This window comes from Rhinopithecus roxellana, chromosome 2, assembly GCF_007565055.1.
Source record: "Rhinopithecus roxellana isolate Shanxi Qingling chromosome 2, ASM756505v1, whole genome shotgun sequence".
NCBI classification, from domain to species: Eukaryota; Metazoa; Chordata; class Mammalia; order Primates; family Cercopithecidae; genus Rhinopithecus; species Rhinopithecus roxellana.
Window position 1 is genome coordinate 60,235,913 of NC_044550.1, and position 20,327 is coordinate 60,256,239.

A 20,327-nucleotide genomic window follows, 5' to 3' on the forward strand; every position below is an offset into this window, starting at 1 on the left:
CATTTCTCCGCCTCCTGTGCAGTACATCTGAGGCTGCATGGCTGAGCCCTGGCTAATGTGACATTGGTGGAAGTCGTGTAAGTCACTCCCAGGCCTGGCTCTCTCACACGGAGGAGAAACAGCCAAGTTGCATCACATCAGACTCTGCTTGAGAGAGAAATATACTTTGATAATGTTAGTCACTAATATTTGTGGATTTGTCTGTTTTGTCAGCAAGCATTAATTCATATCAAGCCACTTTTTAATAATCTAGCAACTCAGAGCTGTCAATCACTGTAAAGAAAGGGATGGAGATTATTATCACCCATATACCCAAAAGATTAAAATGGTGGAAGCAGTCATGAAACCCATTCTTACTTTGCAGTAGCACCTCACTTATCTAAAGGTTATTATTTGAGACGTAACTTGCAAAGCTAAAACCTGAACTCCCTAACTGAGAACCAGAAAGTAAGCAGCAAACATCTTAAAACAACTCAGGGTAAGAGCAAAATAAAGCTTTAGAGTTTCATTCCCTGGTAAGCTCTTCAGGCTAGATTTATTTACTCAAGTTATTTCAGAGTAAATAAATCAATCTTGGAAATTTGATTATCTCCCATCAAATAAGAAATAGGAAATTGGCCAGGCACGGTGGCTTATGCCTGTAATTCCAGCACTTTGGGAGGCTGAGGTGGTAGTACAACTTGAGCCCGGGAGTTCGAGACCAGCCTGGGGAACACGGCTAGACCTCATCCCTACAAATTATTTAAAAATTAGCCAGCCATGTTGGTGCATGCCTGTGCGCGCAGCTACTTGGGAGACTGAGGTGGGAGAATCAATTTACCCTGTGAGGTCCAGGCTGCAGTGAGCCATGATTGTGCCACTGTACTCCATTTTGGGCCACAAAGCGAGAGCTTGTCTCAAAAAAATAAAATAAAAAAGAAACAAATAGGAAATTGGAAGCCAAAAAAAAGGAATGGCCTGGAAGGGGGCAAAACATGCCATTCTGATAGTGAAGGAGAGATCAGGAAAACTGTAAAAGGCAACACACCCAAATCAAAAAGCAGTGTACGGTGCTCCATTTTATAAAGGATAATTGAGCCCCACTGCCCTTCAGAGTCCTGAAAGCATCATGGAAGGCGCTCAGCTCACACCTGATGTAAACTAATAAAGATGACTTCAGTCTTCCTCCAACCTTTGTAAGCTTCAAAGGAAGGTAGGAAAATGTGTAAGAAGTCTTTGGAAATGGTAACTCAAAACAGTGTCTGTGTATACAGACATACACTTGGTCATTTGAAAAATTCACTTATGAGAACTACCTTATTCCCTAGGTTGCCTCATAAAGCTGTTAAATTATATATATATATGAGACATTGCTGGGTGTGGTGGCTCACCCCTGTAATCCCAGCACTTTGGGAGGCTGAAGAGGGTGGATCACCTGAGGTCAGGGGTTGGAGACCAACCTGGCAAACATGGTGAAACCCCATCTCTACTAACAAAAATACAAAAATTAGCCAGGCATGGTGGCAGGCAGGAGAATTGCTTGAGCCTGGGAAAAGGAGGTTGCAGTGAGCCGAGATTGAATCACCGCACTCCAGCCTGGGCAACAGAGTGGGACTCTGTCTGAAAAAAAAAAAAAAAAAAAATAAAAAAAAAAATATATATATATATATATATATATGATATAATGTGAGACATTGTCAATTGGAAGAGGTCTGATTTAGAATGGGTGGGTCCTCCTCAACCTATTTAGGTGCACACATCCAGCATGAAAGAAATCAGGCTTCAATAAGATAAATCAAGATCTAAAAGTCAAGTTAAGTTGAAAGGACCTTAGAGATCATGCAGCCAAGACCCTGGCAAAAAAAGTTAGGTGACTAGAGGGCATCATTCATCTCACTATAGAGACGGAACTACAGCCAGTCTTGTATTTGAGAGCCGGAATATTTTCCTCCAGGTCACAATTTCCTAGGCCAACTCACAACCCTCTCCATGCCTTCCCAAGCCTTCAGATTGGCCCACAGGCCTGATGAACTCACCTGCAGAAAGCAGTGTCCAACCGGGGCATGCTCTGCAATGGTGGCATTGTACACCTGCCTCCAGAAGATGGGTTCATTGTCATTCACATCATCCACAGTGATGCTCACCAGGCAGGTGGCAGAGAGCGGGGGCTCTCCGAGGTCCTGGGCCACCACTCTCAGCTCCACCGACTCCTGGACCTCTCGGTCTAGAGTCCGGATAGTGCTGATCACACCGCTTTCGGGATCAATGGCGAAAGATGGTCCACACTCTGCGGTGGGCAGAGCCTCTGGATTGCAGGGAGCCGAGAGCTGGACTAGCGTGTAGCGCAGCCAGGCGTGCTCAGTGCCTGCCTCATCAGCATCGGAGGCGCTGACCCACATGACTACAGTGCCAGGGGCCGCGGCCTCTGACACTGAGGCCTGGTAATGCTGTTGGCTGAAGAGAGGTGGTTGGTCATTGAGGTCAGCGACCCGGAGCAGCAGCGTTTCCTCCGTGCTCAGCGGCGGGGACCCCGCGTCCGTGGCCACCAGTAGTAACTCATACAGATCGCGGCTCTCTCTGTCCAGGGGCCCCTCGACGCAAAGGAAAAATACCCCTGGGGGGCCGCCGGGCCGCAACGCGAAGGTTCCCTCTCCGCCTTCCAAGGACAGCGAGATACTCTGGTCTCCAAGACCCACACTAAGCTCCCCTGTGGCTTCATCTTCTTTCTCCCAGTCACCGTCCGCATCAGACACCGAGACGCGAGCCACGTAGTCGCCCGGTCGGGCGCCTTCGGAGACACAGGCGAGGCCTCCCTCTGTGAGAAAGAGCACGTGAATTGCTGGCCGGTTGTCATTCACGTCCAGCACGGCGACAGACACGCGCACTGTGGCAACCTCAGGCTCGGCACCTCCATCGCGGGCCTCCACCACCAGCTGGTGCCAGGCCTGAGCCTCGCGGTCCAGAGGTCTCCGCAATCGCACCACGCCACTCAGCTCCTCCACGGCGAAGTAGGCCGCGTCGCCCAGTGCCCCGCCTCCGCTACCCGCCCCGGGCACTTGCCGGGCGCGGACGCTGTAACGCACGAAGCCATTGGGCCCCAGGTCGCGGTCGGTGGCGCGCACGCGGCAGACCTCGGCGCCCGGCTGGGCGTCCTCGCGCACTGCTGCGCGGTACTCGTCCTGCTCAAAGACCGGTGGGTTGTCGTTCTCATCCAGCACCCGCAGCTCCACGCTCAGGCGGCCGGTGCGCCGCGGGCGGCCACCGTCCCATGCCTCGATCTGCAGCCGGTGCGCCGCAGCCTCCTCTCGGTCCAAGCGCCGCAGCAGCACCAGGTCTAGAGGCTCCAGGGGCGACGAGGAGCCCGGCAAAAGCGGTGACGGTAGTGGCCCCGGAGTCCCGTAGCGCAACTCGAAGAACGGGCCTGCGGGGTCCTTGGGCGGGTCGGACGGTTGCACCAGGGTGTAGCCCTGAGTGCTGAACAGTCCGGCGTCGGGGTCATGGGCACCTGGCAGGCGGAAGGCGGTCCCTGGCGGGCTGAGCTCGGAGACGTCGAGTTGTAGGGAGTCGAACGGAAAGCGGGGCGAGTGGTCATTCACGTCGTTGACGCGAATCTCCACCTGCACCACAGCGCCCAGCAGCGTGGCGGCCACGAAGCTGTAGTGGTCCCGCCGCTCGCGGTCCAGGCGCCGCGCAGTGCGGATGATTCCGGTGTCCGGGTGCACGTGGAAGTCGTCCAGCAGCGGGGAGTCATCCGAGTCCTCCGACAGAAAGAAGCCGCTCCCCTCCTGCTGCTGCGCGGCTGGCAGCCCGGCGCGGATGTCACCGACCAGCGTGTCAGGGGGTAGCCCCTCATCTACAGAAAGGGTGAGGTTGAACAACTGGGCAGATGAGCCCGAGGCCGCCCACAGCCACACGTGCACCAAGAGCCAGAGCAGGGAGCGCTGTGTCCTGGCGCTGCTGCTGCCTGACCGCCCATGGGGTGTATCTCCCCTCCCGGGGAACAGAAGGCGCTTCCCGACGGGAGCCCCCCGCTGCTGACGCCCTTCGCCCATCTTCCGCCCACAAGGGCTCATTTCTCCGCCAGCTCCTTGGGAAGGCTCTCGGGTAACTGCCAGCTTGTGGCGGGATCGCAGAAAAATCCAGGAGCCTCTTCAGTGTCTGAGCCAGAGAAGAAAAGACTTTGGCAAACAAACCGACGGACCCAGGAATTCCCGAGGTTACATCTGCAACTGGTGAAAGCGTCCTCTGCCTGCAGCTCACGCAGACAGGGAAGCTCTAGCTGCCTCTGCCGCGGCAGCCACCTCTTCTGCCCCTGGATTTCCTTAAACGAGTCTCATCTCTTTTTCTCTCTCCTTTTATTCCTTTTACATCTGTTCCTTGTTCTACTCGGCTGGTTGTTCCCCCCGGTAAAGTCAGGTGCATTATTTCTTTTGCCAAAAAGGAGGAGATTATTTGAAGCGCGCACACGCAAGTAGAGGATGGGGATCGGGCCGGAGTAGGGGGTGGAGTAAGGGCGGGGAGGCTGGGAGTTAGGGCGCTGGGGACTAGGGAGGGAGAGAGAGGGGAAAGGAGTGCTGCGGCCCTGTCCGCTGCTTCGGGGGCGGGGCCGCCGTTCCCGCGGCGTCTCCGGGAGTCAGGGACCGCGCGACTCCTGCTCCGACCCAGCCTCCACCGCCTCCCTTCCCCTCCCCGCCGTGTGACGCGGCGCACAGGAGGGCGAACTCCAACCTGCGAGCGGCGCTCTGCAGCAGGGCGGAAGAGGAGCAAATGCAAAAGCACTGGGAGACGTGCTCCGCGGGGAGGGTGGGGGACGTGCAGGCGGGGCGTCTGCTTGGGCTTAGCTTGCCAAGTGATGATGGGTGCGGGGAGGTTAGGGGAGCGGCCTCTCCGCGGCCTCCGCCTCAACTCCCTAGACCGCCCTCAGCAGGCCTGACGCTTGGCTCGCGCTGAGCCTAGAAGGTAGGGGTTATCGTCACTTTGGGGTGCCAAACTTGTGTTCTCCATTTGGCGAGAGGGACTCCTGTCCGCAGCGGAAGGACAGATGGAGTCAAAGGCCGATGCACAGCTGGGGCCAGGATGGCTGCAAAGGGGAGAAGGCGGAACTTGGAAAAACCTTCCAGAAAACCCGAGAAATCTGTGGCACACATGGTGCAAACCACACTTTATTATGCCGCGCTACTACTCAGCGACGTGTGAGCCTCTTGTCACTCCCCTCTGCCACCAGGAATGACGACAATATATCCGCCCTGAGAACGCTTTTTCTACATTCAGCGCCATCGTAACACTTCCAGGATGTTTGACGATGCTGATTGATGAGCAGAAAGCCCCGGTGGCTGGCACCCCGCAAGCCCTCAGCGCTCCACCACCACCCCTAGGCAAGGAAGTTTGCAAGCGGGACCACTCTACAGATACCACTTTCAAAACTCGCTTCTGTCTGAGCCGAACGCAAATGCCAATAAATGGCCATAGTCGCAGATTTCCCTTCAATTAACCATAATAATTGGTAGAAACCGATCAATGGCCTCTAATAAAGCATGCGTGAGAAAAGACTCTCTGGACTCAAGAATGACTGGCCATATTTAGCGAATGGTTTCTGCAATTTTGCATTTGAGCCAGATAAAAGAATTAATTTCCTAGATACTGTTTCTCTCCTTTAGGGAGGACCAAAAGCCCTGCATAGTGGTTTCTTGCAGCGACAATAAAATGCCTTTTTTAATGTGCAATGGAGTTATATATAATTGCTAATCCACAGCCACACCGTTATCTCTACCTGTGACCAAATAACAATAAAATAATTGACTTTGTAGCAGATATGTTGCTGTAAATGGGGACATTATTAAAATAAATTCAGTTTTCTTTCCCCCAGCTTTCTTTGGGGGAAAGAAAGCTGAATTTATTTTAACCATTAAAATAGTTTTAATGGTTAAAACTCTCTTTAACCATTAAAGAGATTTGTTATGTCTTTAGAGTCTTTTTATCTTCAGTCTCTGCATTCGCACCCTAACTAGTCCCTCCCCCTTTCAAACTGTTAAAGTTTGAAGCCATAACCAAGAATGAATTGGCCATGAGAATCTTCACTGTGATGAATTCTATCTTTGCAATCTTATTCATCTTAATTATTTCATAGGGCTTCTTCAACTTATTTTTCAGCCTCATCAACTTACTTTGTAAACCATTGTATGAGTCTGTTCTTGCATTGCTATAAAGAACCTGAGACTGGGTAATTTATAAAGAAAAAAAGTTTAATTGGCTCATGGTTCTGCAGGCTGTACAGGAAGCATGGCAGGATCAGCTTCTGGGGAGGCCTCAGGAAAGTTACAGTCATAGCAGAAAGCAAAGGGGAAGCAGGCAGGAGGAAGAAAATGAATGGGGAGATGCTATACACTTTTAAGCAAACACATCTCATAAGAATTCATTCACTATCATGATGACAGCATCAGGGGATGGTGCTAAACCATTCATAAGAAACTGCCTCATGAACCAGTCACCTCCCACAAGGTCCCACCTTTAACACTGGGGATTACCATTCAACATGAGATTTGGGCGGGGACACGGATCCAAACCATATCAACCATATTGTTAACAAATATTTACTTGAGTCTAAAAATAAAGGAAAAGAAGCATCTTTTACTGCATCTTTCACTGACACATTCTTTGTAAACAGTGGTTTAGTTTAGAAACAGTGGAAAACAAATGGAAAATCAAAAACTTCAGACATCTATTTTCCCATTAGTTCTAAAGCTTTATATTTCAAGCATGTGCAATTCAAGGTCTCCTGTCCATTTCACAATTACCTTTCATTGAATGTCCTGAATGTCCTTAATTATAGAATTAAGAATCCGTAAAGTAAGAGAAATAAGAGCATTTCTCAGATATGTGAAAAATAATTTTAGATAATACAGAAGCCAACAGCCTGCAAGAAATCCGTCAAGGTCTGATCCTTATAAGGGAAGCATCATGGTGTAACTGGCCAGTTTTAGCTTTGAAGTTGGAAAACCCTTAATCTGCTCTGTAATTTGGGGTGAGTTATTTAAATCTTAAGCCTTAGAGTTTCCTCCTTTCTAAATTGGGGATGATACATCTAATTTACAGGAATGCCATGGGCCTTAAATGAGGCAATATATGTGGATTGGTACATAGAATGCATGTGGTAAATAGTATTTTTCTTGCCCTCTGTTGTTTGTATGATGAAATGTTTTAGGAGTGAATTATTTTGGAATTCTCGGTAATATCAAACTCTGACTTCTTAGCCCCCCAGAGTGTGTGAAGGGGAAGGACATAAAATTCCCACTATCTAGCTGGATACAGTGGCTCACGCCTGTAATCCCAGCACTTTCAGAGGCCAAGGCAGGAGGATTGCTTGAATCCAGGAAGTAAAAACCAGCCTGGGCAATGTGGCAAGACCGTCTCTCAACAAAAAAAATTAAAAATAGCCAGACACACTGATGCATACCTGTAGTCCCAGCTACTCAGGAGGCTGAGATGCCAGGATGGCTTGAACCCAAGACATTGAGCTGTGTCATTGCCACTGCACTCCAGCTTGGATGACAGAGTGAGAGCCCATCTCAAAAAAAAAAAAAAACAAAAAAAAAACCTCAAAACTCTCCAGTATTGTAAACAGAAACTTTGGACAAAAAGGCTCAAGGCATTTCTTCATTTTGTGTTATGCAGTTTAAGTAATACAGGAAGTCCATCTTCAGAAACATTTTCCCACAGACTGTAGGTAGCCCTCAGCTCTGTAATAATTTAAATAGTGTAGTTACCAAGTGCTCAAAGCAGTGTTCAAAGCACCTCACATTAACCTTTTAGGAAAGGAGTCATAAAAATATTCCCATCTTACAGATGAGGAAACAGGTTCAGGGGCATTACTAGTCATGTGACCAAAGTCCCACAGGTAGTAGAATTGGAACCTGAACCCAATTTTACTCCAGTGTTCGTGGTGTTCACTGGTCATTTACTGTTTTCATGATTTTCTTTAATAAGATTTCTTCTGAATTCTTTATGAAATCAGTACAGTGATAAAGTGAGTTTTGGAAAGACCTGGGAGAACTACAGAAGGGGGAACTTGTGAGCATGTTAGTGGGAGTGGTGGGGAGGCACAAGAGGGTAGTCACAAGTCAGTACTTGAAAATGCAACAACAACAAAAAAACCAACTCCGTACTTAGAAATGGTACTTAAAGGCCAGTAAGGAGAATCCTGTGACATGGAGGGTTCCTTCCCAACTTCTCACCCATGGGGATAGTCCTCTGAGGGTTAAGAAGGGTGCATGACACCAGGAAGCCCCCATACTCCCTTGACTCACATGCCATCTTTCTGTAAATGTTTGAGCCAGAGTGTTTGGAGCTTGTGATGGTTAAATGTGATGTGTCAGGGCCGGGCGCGGTGGCTCAAGCCTGTAATCCCAGCACTTTGGGAGGCCGAGACGGGCGGATCATGAGGTCAGGAGATCGAGACCATCCTGGCTAACAGGGTGAAACCCCGTCTCTACTAAAAAATACAAAAAACTAGCCAGGGCGAGGTGGCGGGCGCCTGTAGTCCCAGCTACTCAGGAGGCTGAGGCAGGAGAATGGCGTAAACCCGGGAGGCGGAGCTTGCAGTGAGCTGAGATCCGGCCACTGCACTCCAGCCCCGGCGACAGAGCGAGACTCCGTCTCAAAAAAAAAAAAAAAAAAAAAAAAAAAAAAAAAAAAAAGTGATGTGTCAAGTTGGCCAAGGCTACAGTGCCCACATTGTTTGGTGAAACACTGGTCTAGACGCTGCTAGGAAGGTTATGTCATGCTGGGAAGAACCCTAACTAATATAGAGCTTTGTGGAAGTGGAGATGATTTGGTATTTAATAGTATGGCCAGTATTTAGAATCTACATATATTTTGTGTTCTTAAAGTTTTTAAAATCAGAATCCTGAACATAATAGGGATCCTAATAAGTAATCAAGTACATCTTTCTGTCTTAGTTCTAAGCCACCCAAAAGAAATGATAGTCTTTTCCTTTTTTTCAACATTGAGAACCAATTCTCCACATGCCTGTATGATATTCTCAACTCCACAGAATATGATCACATTTTACAGATTATGAATCTCTGATTTGAATATCAACATATAGTTATTTACTTTGATTTTTGGGAAGATGAAGAAAAACTGGTCAATAATTTTTTATGCCAAAACTTCATCATATAGTTGAAGGGAAGTATAACAAGGCTTATCGTTAAGTTTGTTTTATCATACTATATTGAATCATAGTTCCAGATCTAGTAGAAGCTGGAATGTAGAAGTGCATATACCAAAGTTGTCCCTGCTTTTGAAAATTGTGGTATATGCAGATCTCAGACCCCCTAGCTAAGGTAATTCCTGTCTAATTTCCCCTTTTCTCTCCTATCTTGCTTATTCTCCTTCCCAATGCTTGGTAAGGCAGACCAACTTCTCCCCATTCCCTCCAACAGACTCAGGATGGCCTACAAAGGCCAATCAAACCTGTTCAACCACATAGCCTCTACAATTTGGCTTTTCTAATTCTGTCTTTGGCACATGCCTTTTGTAAAGGCTTTTCTTTAGATGAAATAATCCCAGCTCCTCACTCCCCCAACCCTTTAATCATTTTGTTTCTGTTCTCTGAACTCTTTCCAATTTTCCTATATATTGTATCAGATGTGGAAACCAAAACCACACACCATTTTCTAACAGGGTCTATGCATTGCCAAACCTGGGGAGGCTGACTTACTACTTCAATCAGAAATTGAAGCCAAGTCCAAAAGGTTAACAAGTGGATGTTGGAACAGGTGTGATACCCCCATTCCAATAAAGCAACACTTGCTGGGTTGGTAATTATTCAGTGTGGAAAGGTAATCTACTCGCTTTCACATAAAAGAATTTTCAGAATATTCATGTGTTTGTATAAGACAGCATGATAGATAAAGCTGGTGAAAAAAAAAGATAAATAGCATTGGATCCTGCCCATATTTTTCTAAGTGCTATTGTTCTTTGTGAGAAGTTAAGGAAGCCAATCTGTTTCCTGGGACAAAGTAAAGTTCATTGAAATATATATACATCATATATGTTATAATAATTCCAGGCAAGAGAAAGCAAAGGAAATACCCAGGACCCTGCCAATCCCACAAATATTCAGTGAGAAAAACACCTGGATTCTCCCCAAGCCACAGCTGTTTAGTTGGAAAATGCCTGGTTCCCATTGAATCAAGGCAGTCAGGAAAAAGAGCCACATCCGGCCGAGTGTGTCTACTGCGTACGATGCACACACATGAATCCTATTTGATCAAGACACAGTTATTTTGGAAATAAATAGATCCTGCTGGATTCAAGCACAGTTCATGACTAGCACACACAGATGGGGGTGTGCTGAGTGCAGATATTATCTATGAGAAACTCCAATACACAGATATTTGGTAAGGAAACTTATGCCATAGGTTTTTGGGCTCTGTTACTATCTTGGTTATTTCTCTCCTGGAACATATGTGGGTTTGGCAGTGCTAGTCCTTGATTAAGGTTGCTTGTATCACCAAGATCTGAGTGTGTCCACCCAGATTCTTTAGGTTGAGCAGCGAGTATGTGTAAAAAGAAATGCAAAATTGATAAGTCAATCATGTTTTCCCTTAGTATACAATCAACAATATCGTAGCATAATCACAATAGGAAAGTTCCAGGACTTTCTGAACATACGCGAATTAGGAAAAAGCCTATATCTCTATCATCACAATGTACACTTTCCACATATTCCCATCTTTTCCTTTATTGGCATAAACTTCTATTGTGTCAAATGGACACATTTTTACTACATTTTCCAAATAACTTCTCATCGATCCATTATTTTAAAAAACCACTGTTGGCCCTGAAATTAACCTGAAAATTAGGCAAATATTTCCAATGAATTAAGTAATCATTATACTTAAAATTTACCTACTATAAAGCATACAGAGGTTTCTTATTGTGAACATAATTTATAAGGACTGAGTCAGTGCTTAATCTCTTTAAGGGTGTTTTTAGTTTGCTATCCAAAATCAATCTGAGGAGAGAACCTGGTTTTGAGAAATCACAGACTTCACATCTGAGGGCTCTAGAATCCTGAGGCCTTGGGAGAATTTCTTTTACCCAATTACTTGCTCCAGAAATCAGAAGAAGTTATGGTGGAAACAGCTTCATGAATTCAGGTTCTCCTCATCTTTCCTCTGTTGACTGCGAGTTCCTTATTTCCCATAACTCTTTGTATCTCAGTGCAAAAAAAAAAAAAAAAAAAAAAAAATGAGAGAAGGAAAAATAGAGGAATAATATTGCAGAAGCTTCTAGCCTCAAAGGATACATTCAATTAATAAACTGTAATCTTTCAGGAAAGCAAGCCTAAATCCCCTGGTCAACAATGTCCATTCTGACCACTGCACATTGAGTGTTGTAGCCATCAAGCTGACCTCCAGGGTATCTGCAGTAGCATTACTGCATGTGCAGGAGCTTCTCTTCAAACACAGCTTCCTGTGTTTGCAAATGTATATGTGTAATTTTTTTTTCCTCTGGCTTCATGGACTTTTATCCCTGACCCTGTACTTTTTTTTTTTTAATTAATGTAGCTTCCATGTTTTTGCTGTGTGCTTTATCTTGAAAATCCTTTTTGAATGCCTCCAGTCTCTCTTCTCATGCATTTTTATCCCCAGTCTGCCCTGTTTCACCTGTGGGCTTTATTCACTGTTCTTCCTTCTGTTAGGCCCTGGTTTCTTATCCAGGCATAATGGGGAAGCTTAAAAATAGCCATAAAAAATGTAGTTTAGAAGAAATGCTTTAAAGCTCAAATGATAAAGCCCTTCAGGGGGCACAGATGAATATTAAATGCTGGGAAGCAAACACCAGTAATCAGAGATGCAATCGTTCATTTTTGAGCAAGTGCATTTTGCGGCCCAAGAGGAAAAAGGCAGAGGAAAAGGAAAAACGGCTGCAGAGTGGCCACAGCTGCCAATCCTTGAACTTTGCAGGTGCCCAGAGTGAATGATTCCAGGAACTCAGCTCTCCTTCTGCAAGAATATCACCAGCAGAAAAGCCATATTCACAAATCAAGGAAACCTGAAGGATTATTCTAGACCTAATCTCCAGAGTCCCCTGTGGTAGGCAGAATAATTCCTCCTCCCCCACACCCACAAAGAGGTCTTCGTCATAATCCACTGAGCCTGTAAATGCATTACTTTACTTGACAAAAGGGACTTTGCAGGTGTGATTAAGTTAAGGAATTTGAGATGTGGAGATTATCTAGGCAGACCCAATGTAATCCCAGGGGGCCTTAGAAGCGAAAAGGGGAGGAAGGAAAGTCAGAGTCAGAGGAGATGGGACAAGTGGTTGGAGTGAAGGAGCCCTGAGCCAAAGAACTCAGGCAGTCTCTCAAAGCTGGCAAAGGCCAAGGAATTTGATTCTCCCCAGAGCATCCAGAAGGAACACGGTTCTGACAACACCTTGATTCTGGCCCAGTGAGACCTGTGTGCGACTTCTAGCCTACAGAACTGTAAGATAATACATTTGTGTTGTTTTAAGCCTCTAAATTTGTGATAATTTGTTACAGCAGTCACAGGAAATTAATACACCCCTTGGCAGTGCTGAGACCAGTTTTTCCTCTTCCCTGAATTCTCTGAAGTAAATATTCACATTCTCAGTGCCATTGTTCCCTCTGGAACATGAACATTTACGTTCTCATTGAAAAGAAGACAGAAATTATCACAGCATCAGTTTTTGCCTCCAGCCAACAATATCTTAAGAGATCAGTTCCTGCTGGAAATTTGGGCATATTCCTTTCATAGAAAGTGTCTCTCAACAATGTCAAGATGAAGTTTTTCTTTGATTTAAATGCATTATTCAAAGTTCTGTCTTCGTAAAAATGTTTTTTAGAAAGAAAAAAACTGTCACAAAACAACAGTCTTGTTTAAAAGGCTAAAGATACACTATGTAAATAATATATAATCATGATTGTCAAAACTTTAACTAGATGTGATTTGGGGATAATATTGAGTTAGCCATAATTTATCAGAGGGAGAGAATAGAGTCTTTGGGAAAGCGAGAGTCAAGGACACAAAGGTTCTGTTTAAATCAAAGGGCTTGACCCACAGCCAGAAAATGGGGTTCTAGTTGTACTGTGGAGAGAAATAAATCCCAACTATGGAAACAAATCTACATGCTGTATAATGGGCCATGAAATCTATTCAATGGGAGTCACTGGCTCCAGAGGTGGGAACCTGCTAGTGTGTACACAAAGAATCTGTTTCTTTTCATCTCCTCATACTCAAATGGAAATGTGGTGGTTTCCAAACTTTTCTGACCTACCTTAAATAATATATTTTATATCATAGGCCACATATATACATATACAATGTAATTAAAACAATCGTTTCATGACATCTTACCCTTCCAATGTGAGCTATATCCTGATATTTCCTAATTCTTATTGTTATTTTTCATGGCTGTTCATTCATTTATTTTTCAGTTTTAAAATGCTAGTCGGGATCAACTAAGTGGTCATGACTTGGAGTTTGAAAACATGGCTTAGTAGGACTATTATCAAGAAAGTACGTATTTTCTTTCAGTTGTAGTAGTAACAGTTATTCATTATTACCTAGCAACTTCAAACAAAATGATAGCTTGGAACTGAATACCTTTAAGGTCTTTCTAAGTCTATAGTTTATAGTTTTTCATCAAAAGAAGTATTACTTTATCTAAAGTTTTTTTAATAAAATAAAGCAATGACTAATAACTTGAAATCTTCTCTCCAGCAAGTTTGTTTAATTTTAAAAAATGGTTTTACTAAGATAATTCTGATTCTGTTTTGGTCTTCAAGTGATTAATTCTAAATCCCAAACATGTCTTTCTAATCAAAATCAGGAATTATTGAAATTTTTGCCATACCTTTTTTGTCACATTGTTCATTGGTGTTTCTGAATTTTGATTTCAGGAGTTGGGGAACTAGAATCACTCCTAAGGGAAAAAGCATTTTGAGTCACTTCCAGAGAGTGTTTTGATTTATGCTCTAGCCAATATCCCCTTGAAATTCTCCTCCCCTTCTCATCACTAACATTGCTGAAGGCAGGTGAAGCTAGTGTCGTAAGACTCACAGAGAAACTGCTCACTTTCACTTTCTTTTTAACAATTATGCTGCACAACACACTTCTCAGATTCTTGCCTGTAAAATAAAAGTGACACTGAACTCTCAGGGCTGAAGAATAGCTAATACACTGTGCTAACCCTTCAGAGATGCAAAACAATAGCAATCACTCATCAGTTTGCTGAGAGGTGACAGATTCCAATTTCCTATTTTCCAGAGACACTCTCCTCATTACCAAGCAAAACCAGACTGGTTAACTTGCCCAAGATCTATAGCTTGCTGCAGTGATCTCATCGGTCTGTGTCCCTGATGGGAACTCAAGCAGGTGGTGTGGAGAGCAGCGAGATGACATATGGAGACATATTGCCTAAATAGGCTGATCCACCAGGCCAACTAATTTTCCTTCTGAGAAGAGCAATTATTTTAAATTGCCCTATATCAAAATGACTTTGTTCTTGCCACTAAAATATAATGTCAATAAACTATAATGTAAATGAGTGCCTCCTGCTACTTTGATTTTTAAAAGTTAAAGATTAAAAAAATTAAGAAGAAGAAGCAGAGCCCACATTGCTTTGTTTAGAATTAAGACAGGATCACAATTCTGGGCTTTACAACATTAAGCTGGGATGTGTAACTCACACTATTTTAGAAGCCTTTTGATGGTATCACAAAACTATTGTGTAACTTTGTTTTTAAATTGTATTAATTCTGTTGAAAAGTGTTCTTTTGTGTGAAAGAACATGGTCTCTTATAGAAAGTGATAGCTACAAAAATAAGGATGGTGGAAAGTAGATGTTGGATACAGGAGAGATAAAAAAAAAAACTGACCTGCCCAATCTGTCTAGAACCAGAACTCAGGCTGGTTCAATCAAACACTCCTTATGAAAGAAATGCATTCAGAATTCCAAATAAGAGTTTTGAAGGAAAATTTTAATATCTGTATTTAGATTTAGCAGCCCTAAAGGGAAATAGGGTGTTGATTTATGAAATTGAGAGAAATTATGAGCAGCTGGAACATTAAGGGCACATTGTCAGAGGGAGTTTTCATTGCCAATTTGGAATGAAGTTCCAGAACAGTCCAGAGCCATGATTTAAACACATAAGATCTTACAAGCCCCAATCTAGTTAATTTTAGCATGTATAATATCTAATCCTTGGATTATTTGATTGATAGAGCCATTAAAGATACAGCAGTTAAAAGTAGATACAGAATGTATTAAATTTTATTACATTTTACAGTTTTTTTCTTTAGAGATAACCATTTTTTAACTTATGATGAGAGATTTTTGAAGTAAAAGACATTTTAACAGAATAACTGAGTTAGAGAGCTTGACTATCAAACTACAAAGCTGTTCTCAAGGTAAAGTATCTAAATGCATATAAGTTTCCTCATGTGAGCTAAGTTTGCAGCAGAGACATAAAACAATAAGAAGAAAGTCTCAGGGTAGACAAAGACATAATTATCTTCTATATTATTGAATAAATACATTACAGCATAATAAATCATCTTAACCCCTTTTTCTTCAAACTCAGATAAAAATTGTTTTCCCAGCTTCTTGCAAAGAGCTTCCAAATAATACATCCATTCCTGATCTCTTTGTTTTCTCCCAGAAATCTTTAAATCAAATCAAGATAAGCAGTTTAAACCATTGAATTCGTTCTGTCATCTTTAAGGATTTTCTCTAACATTACTCTTCATTTGTCCAGACAAACAAGTTACCTGGGGTTGTGGAGGACCTATCTTCTCCCTACACAAGAGGAAGATCATTTGGGGTATATTAGAGTACCACAAGGGGGAGTGAGAGTCAAATATTTTCAGTTGGGATTTCAGAAGGAAACCATCCTGACCTATGAAATATTTGTATTAGGAATTCAAGGAAGAATCTGGTGGAGAAGGTCCCTTCCCTGGAAGAACCCAGGATCTAGTAAGGAAGTAGGTAACAAAAATTAATTACATTAGAAGACAAATAATGCTGTGGGAATAAAGATTTATGGAACTTAGAAGACAGTTTCGCTTTCATTAATATCCAATCTGGCTAACAGAGTTCATTGCTTCAACCGTCTCTTAGCATCATACCTTAATATCCTTGGGACCTAGTCCTTCCAAGACATCATCCCCTTCCACAGCCTCCTCGTTCCCCACATCCTTTTGGATTAATCCAAACAAGTTTTTCCTTTTGTTTGGCCTTCTTTGAGATGCTCCCTGCTCCTGTGGGTAACTCTCCTTTCCCTCTGTGTCTCGCCGCTGCTGTTTTTTTCCTGCAACAGCACTTATCACTTTCTAAAATGAACATCTTTGTTGAGTTACCTGTTTATGGTCCACTTCTCTCTAAAATGTATGATTCTGGTGAATTTTATTCACTTCTCCATCCTCAGTGCCTACAACAACATTGACTGGATTTATGAATTCATGCAAACTGAAATCATTTTAAATCTATAGGTTCCAATCCCAAATGGGTCCCCACCGCTGTTCAACAAAGCTTTAGTCAACAAATTCCTTTCCTTGAGTTATAAGAACCTCCTTTACCACTGTTAAAAATTCACTTCAGCAAACGGTCTGGTCCTTCACACCCCAATGGCAGCCCCCCTAAGGACCTCATGGGTTTAGGGATATTTAGGGTACTGTCTGATCTGTCTCATAGTTAGCGTCTCTGCTGCATTAGGCAGGGTTTCCTAGTCTCTCTTTTAAATGCTTCTCCTGTGGCTTTTACATAAAACCATTCTTTCTTGGTTTTCGTTCCTCAGACCTGCTGGATCAAAATCTCCACAGACAAGACCCAAGTGTGTGTGTGTGTGTGTGTGTGTGTGTGTGTGTGTGTATTTCAAAACAGAGTCTTGCTGTGTCACTTCACCCAGGTTGTAGTGCAGTGTCACAATCATGGCTCATTGCAGCCTTGATCTGCTGGGCTTAAGTGATCCTCCCACCTCAGCCTCCCAATAGCTGGGTCTACAGGCATGAGCCGCCATGCCCATCTAATTTTTTTTATTTTTATCTTTTTAGTAGAGATAAAATCTCACTGTGTTGCCCAGGCTGGTCTCAAACTCTTGAGCTCAAGCGATCCTCCCAGCTCAGCCTCCCAAAGTGAGAGGATTACAGGCATGAGCCACTGTACCTGGCCTGTGTGGTTTTTGTTTTAAGAGCCACTGATACCCGGGTAGGATTGACAACTTTCTCTGGATTTCTTCTCTTCTCCTTTTCTTGTCCAGGTATAGCTTTAAATTTAGTAACTGGGTAAAAGCCAAAGTAAAGTTATAGGGGGCTGGGCTGGGGGGGACACATTTTGCCTTACAACTGCTTTTGCATGACAAACATGTCTCTTTTATTTGGATTACATGTTTCCAGATCATTACAAACAGGAAATTTTAATCAAGATGACCATATACACAGCTTACAGAAAGGCAATTGTAAGATGCATGTATTCAATATTTATATAAGTTTCAGAAAATATTAGTTGCCATATAGAAGAATATTGCTATGCCATGGTGATTATAATTTGGGGGAAAATCATTTGAAGGGATGATGCCTCAGAAGGACCAGGTCCCAAGGATGTTAAGGAATATTGCTAAGAGATGGGGTGTCCCCACTATGACACCCCTCATTTGCCCACTCTCTTAGCTTCAGCTTCCTACCTAGACCCCAACAATACTCAAATCTATGACTTTAAGATCACACAGCCTCTTTCTCCCTCAAATGTGAGTTCCTAATTCTCAGTGGATGACGAATCTTTTTCAACTGATATTTAACAGGGCCCATTGGTATACCACTTTCTCTCCTAAACTTCCTTTCTTTCACTGAGTCCAATGGACTATATTTTTTATTTAATTTTTTTCTCCATCTCTCCACCATTTCTTGAATCTGGATAATCAAGTCTTGTTTAAATGATTGGAATTGCTTTTTGACAAGTCAGCCTACCTCTAATACTAAACATGTTCGCTCCCCCCACTGAAAAACTACTAAATACTTCCATAGTTATCTTTCCAAAGAGACAATCTGATTATTTCTACTACCATCCCCTCTTGTTTTAAAAGCCTTCAGTGGCTCTCCCATTAAGAGCTAGAGTCAAATCTCCTTATTCCTGCATGCAATGTCCTTTGTGATCAGACCTCAGTTCACTTCCCAGGCTCATCACCCTCCTGTCCTCCCCAGGCCTTTACCAGCTCTCACTATGTGAGAGTTTGAGAAGATGTCACTAAATTGTAGCCTTTCAAATGCCTTCAACTCCTAGGCATGGGCTTATGCCTCCAAAAATGCAAAGTAACAAAATGTGGAAAATAATCAGTTTATTTTATTTTCTGGTTGGTTTTATTTCACATGCTAAGGTTCTTCTAAATTTATTCTGGCTTCCCTGCAGCAATTCTGCCCAATTCCATTTTGCCTGAAATGACAACAGCAGCAAAGTTCAGAAATACTGCCACCTTGCGATCACAGAGTAGGTGAAAAGTCAAGTGGTCGGTCCTCCCTTTATACATATGTTTATAAACAGAGGAGCTGAGAACTGGAGAGATTCCCTGTCCAGTCCCTCTTTCCAGGCCTTAAAACTAACAGCCACTTGATTACTGCTAGAAACTCAAATTTACAAAACTTTACCTTTAGTGTCTACCTTCAGTGACTCTCTTTTGTAGAGTTTTATTGATTTCCCTCACCCAGATTATTTAAAGATACCAAAGGACACACTTATTTAAGCCATCTTCAGGTTCAGGTCCTTTAAAGCCCAGAGAACATTTTTAAGCCTTTTACTTTTAGGAGGTATGTGCTCCAGACCATAGCTGTCAACTGTATTAGGACAGTGGTGAGTTGATGCTATTTGCCAATACAAACCCAAAACAGGGCATATAAGAAGTCCTCATGAGCTGCTTATTGAGAGAATTAATGAGTAAACAAATTAACAGCAGATACGATGATGACTTTAAGAGTGGAGAAAAATGTTTCTAATGTTTTTGAAAGCAGTCATTTTATTTTGAAATGTCAATTCCATCTTGAAACATTGACATATTCTATACTCGAGCTATTTTTAAGGTGGGTTTGAATAAAAGAATAATGGAGGTGCAGAGAGGCGAAGTGACCTCTGTCCAGTGGCATACCAATAATAAATAGGTTCAGGGCAACTCAGGGCATCGCAAAGATGGGTGAGGCCGAAAGGAAATGTAAAGCATATTTATTCAAACTCCTTTTGATACTGCTTTGCAAAAACAGGTTCATCTAGCTCTTCCTTTCTCTCTCTCTGTCTCTCTCTTTCTCAAGACAGGATCTTACTCTGTCACCCAGGCTGAAGTGTAGTGGTGTGATCATGACTCACTGTAACCTCAACCTCCCAGGCTCAAACAATTCTCATGCCTCAGCCTCCACACCTGGCTAATATTTTGATTTTTTGTAAAAATGGGTGCCCACACTGGTTTAAATTCCTGAGCTCAAGTGATCCACACACCCCGGCCTCCCAAAGTGCTGGGATTACAGGCGAGAGCCGCAACACCCAGCCTTCTTCCTTTCTTTGACTCTATTTCTTAGCTATTATTTCATCACATAGACTAGCTTATATTTTAAGGTTTGTTCTCAGAATGATTGTTTTCAAATGACTTAGACCTGGATTTCTCATAAGCAGCATAGTAGTCACTGGAGACTTTTGTGCACAGGTAGAGAATAAGCTGCTTTGAAAAGTCATTGGTCATTCTAAAATTCACTGGTATCATGAGACATCACAGAATATATGCTTTATAAATAATTTGTTTTTCAGAGTCAATAATTACCAGTTCATGCCCTATAAATAAATCAATATTGGAAATTAAGTCTAAGTAGATTCATCACAGAAACCATTGGCCGACTGACCAAACAGCAAACTTCATGATTTACTTCTTGGCTTAGTTGCTCTCTTTGCATTTCTTTTTAAAGCAGTCCTCCTCCCCCATCATTATAATAATAAAGAATGAAAATGGACAAGGTGAGGCAAGGCTAAACAGGTGTGAATTTAAAAATCACTGATCCTAGAAAATGTTTGCAGTTTTTGGGTTGTAAGAAAGTGAAGTAGGTCTAACATGCTGTCTCACGCCTGTAAACCCAGCACTTTGGGAGGCTCAGGCAGGAGGATCACTTGAGCCTAGGAGTTTGAGACCAGCCTGGCAATATACGGAGACCCCATCTCTACTAAAAGTACAAATAAAAAATTAGCAAGTCATGGTGGAGCGGCCCTGTGGTCCTAGTTACTCAGGAGGCTAAGGTAGGAGGATTGCTTGAGCCCAGGAGGTCGAGGCTACAGCAAGCTGTGTTCGCAAG

At 43.3% G+C, this 20,327-nt stretch overlaps 1 protein-coding gene across 1 annotated transcript in view; it reads right to left on the reverse strand.

Annotated features, from left to right (window-relative positions):
* DCHS2 (dachsous cadherin-related 2) overlaps positions 1 to 4,488 on the reverse strand; it is a 277,604-nt gene extending 273,116 nt beyond the window's left edge. Inside the window, exon 1 of the mRNA XM_030926304.1 lies at positions 2,016 to 4,488. Coding sequence (XP_030782164.1) covers positions 2,016 to 4,052 — 2,037 coding nt within the window. The 5' untranslated portion in view covers positions 4,053 to 4,488. The remainder of the gene's footprint in view (positions 1 to 2,015) is intronic.
* Between the last annotated feature and the right edge of the window lie 15,839 nt (positions 4,489 to 20,327).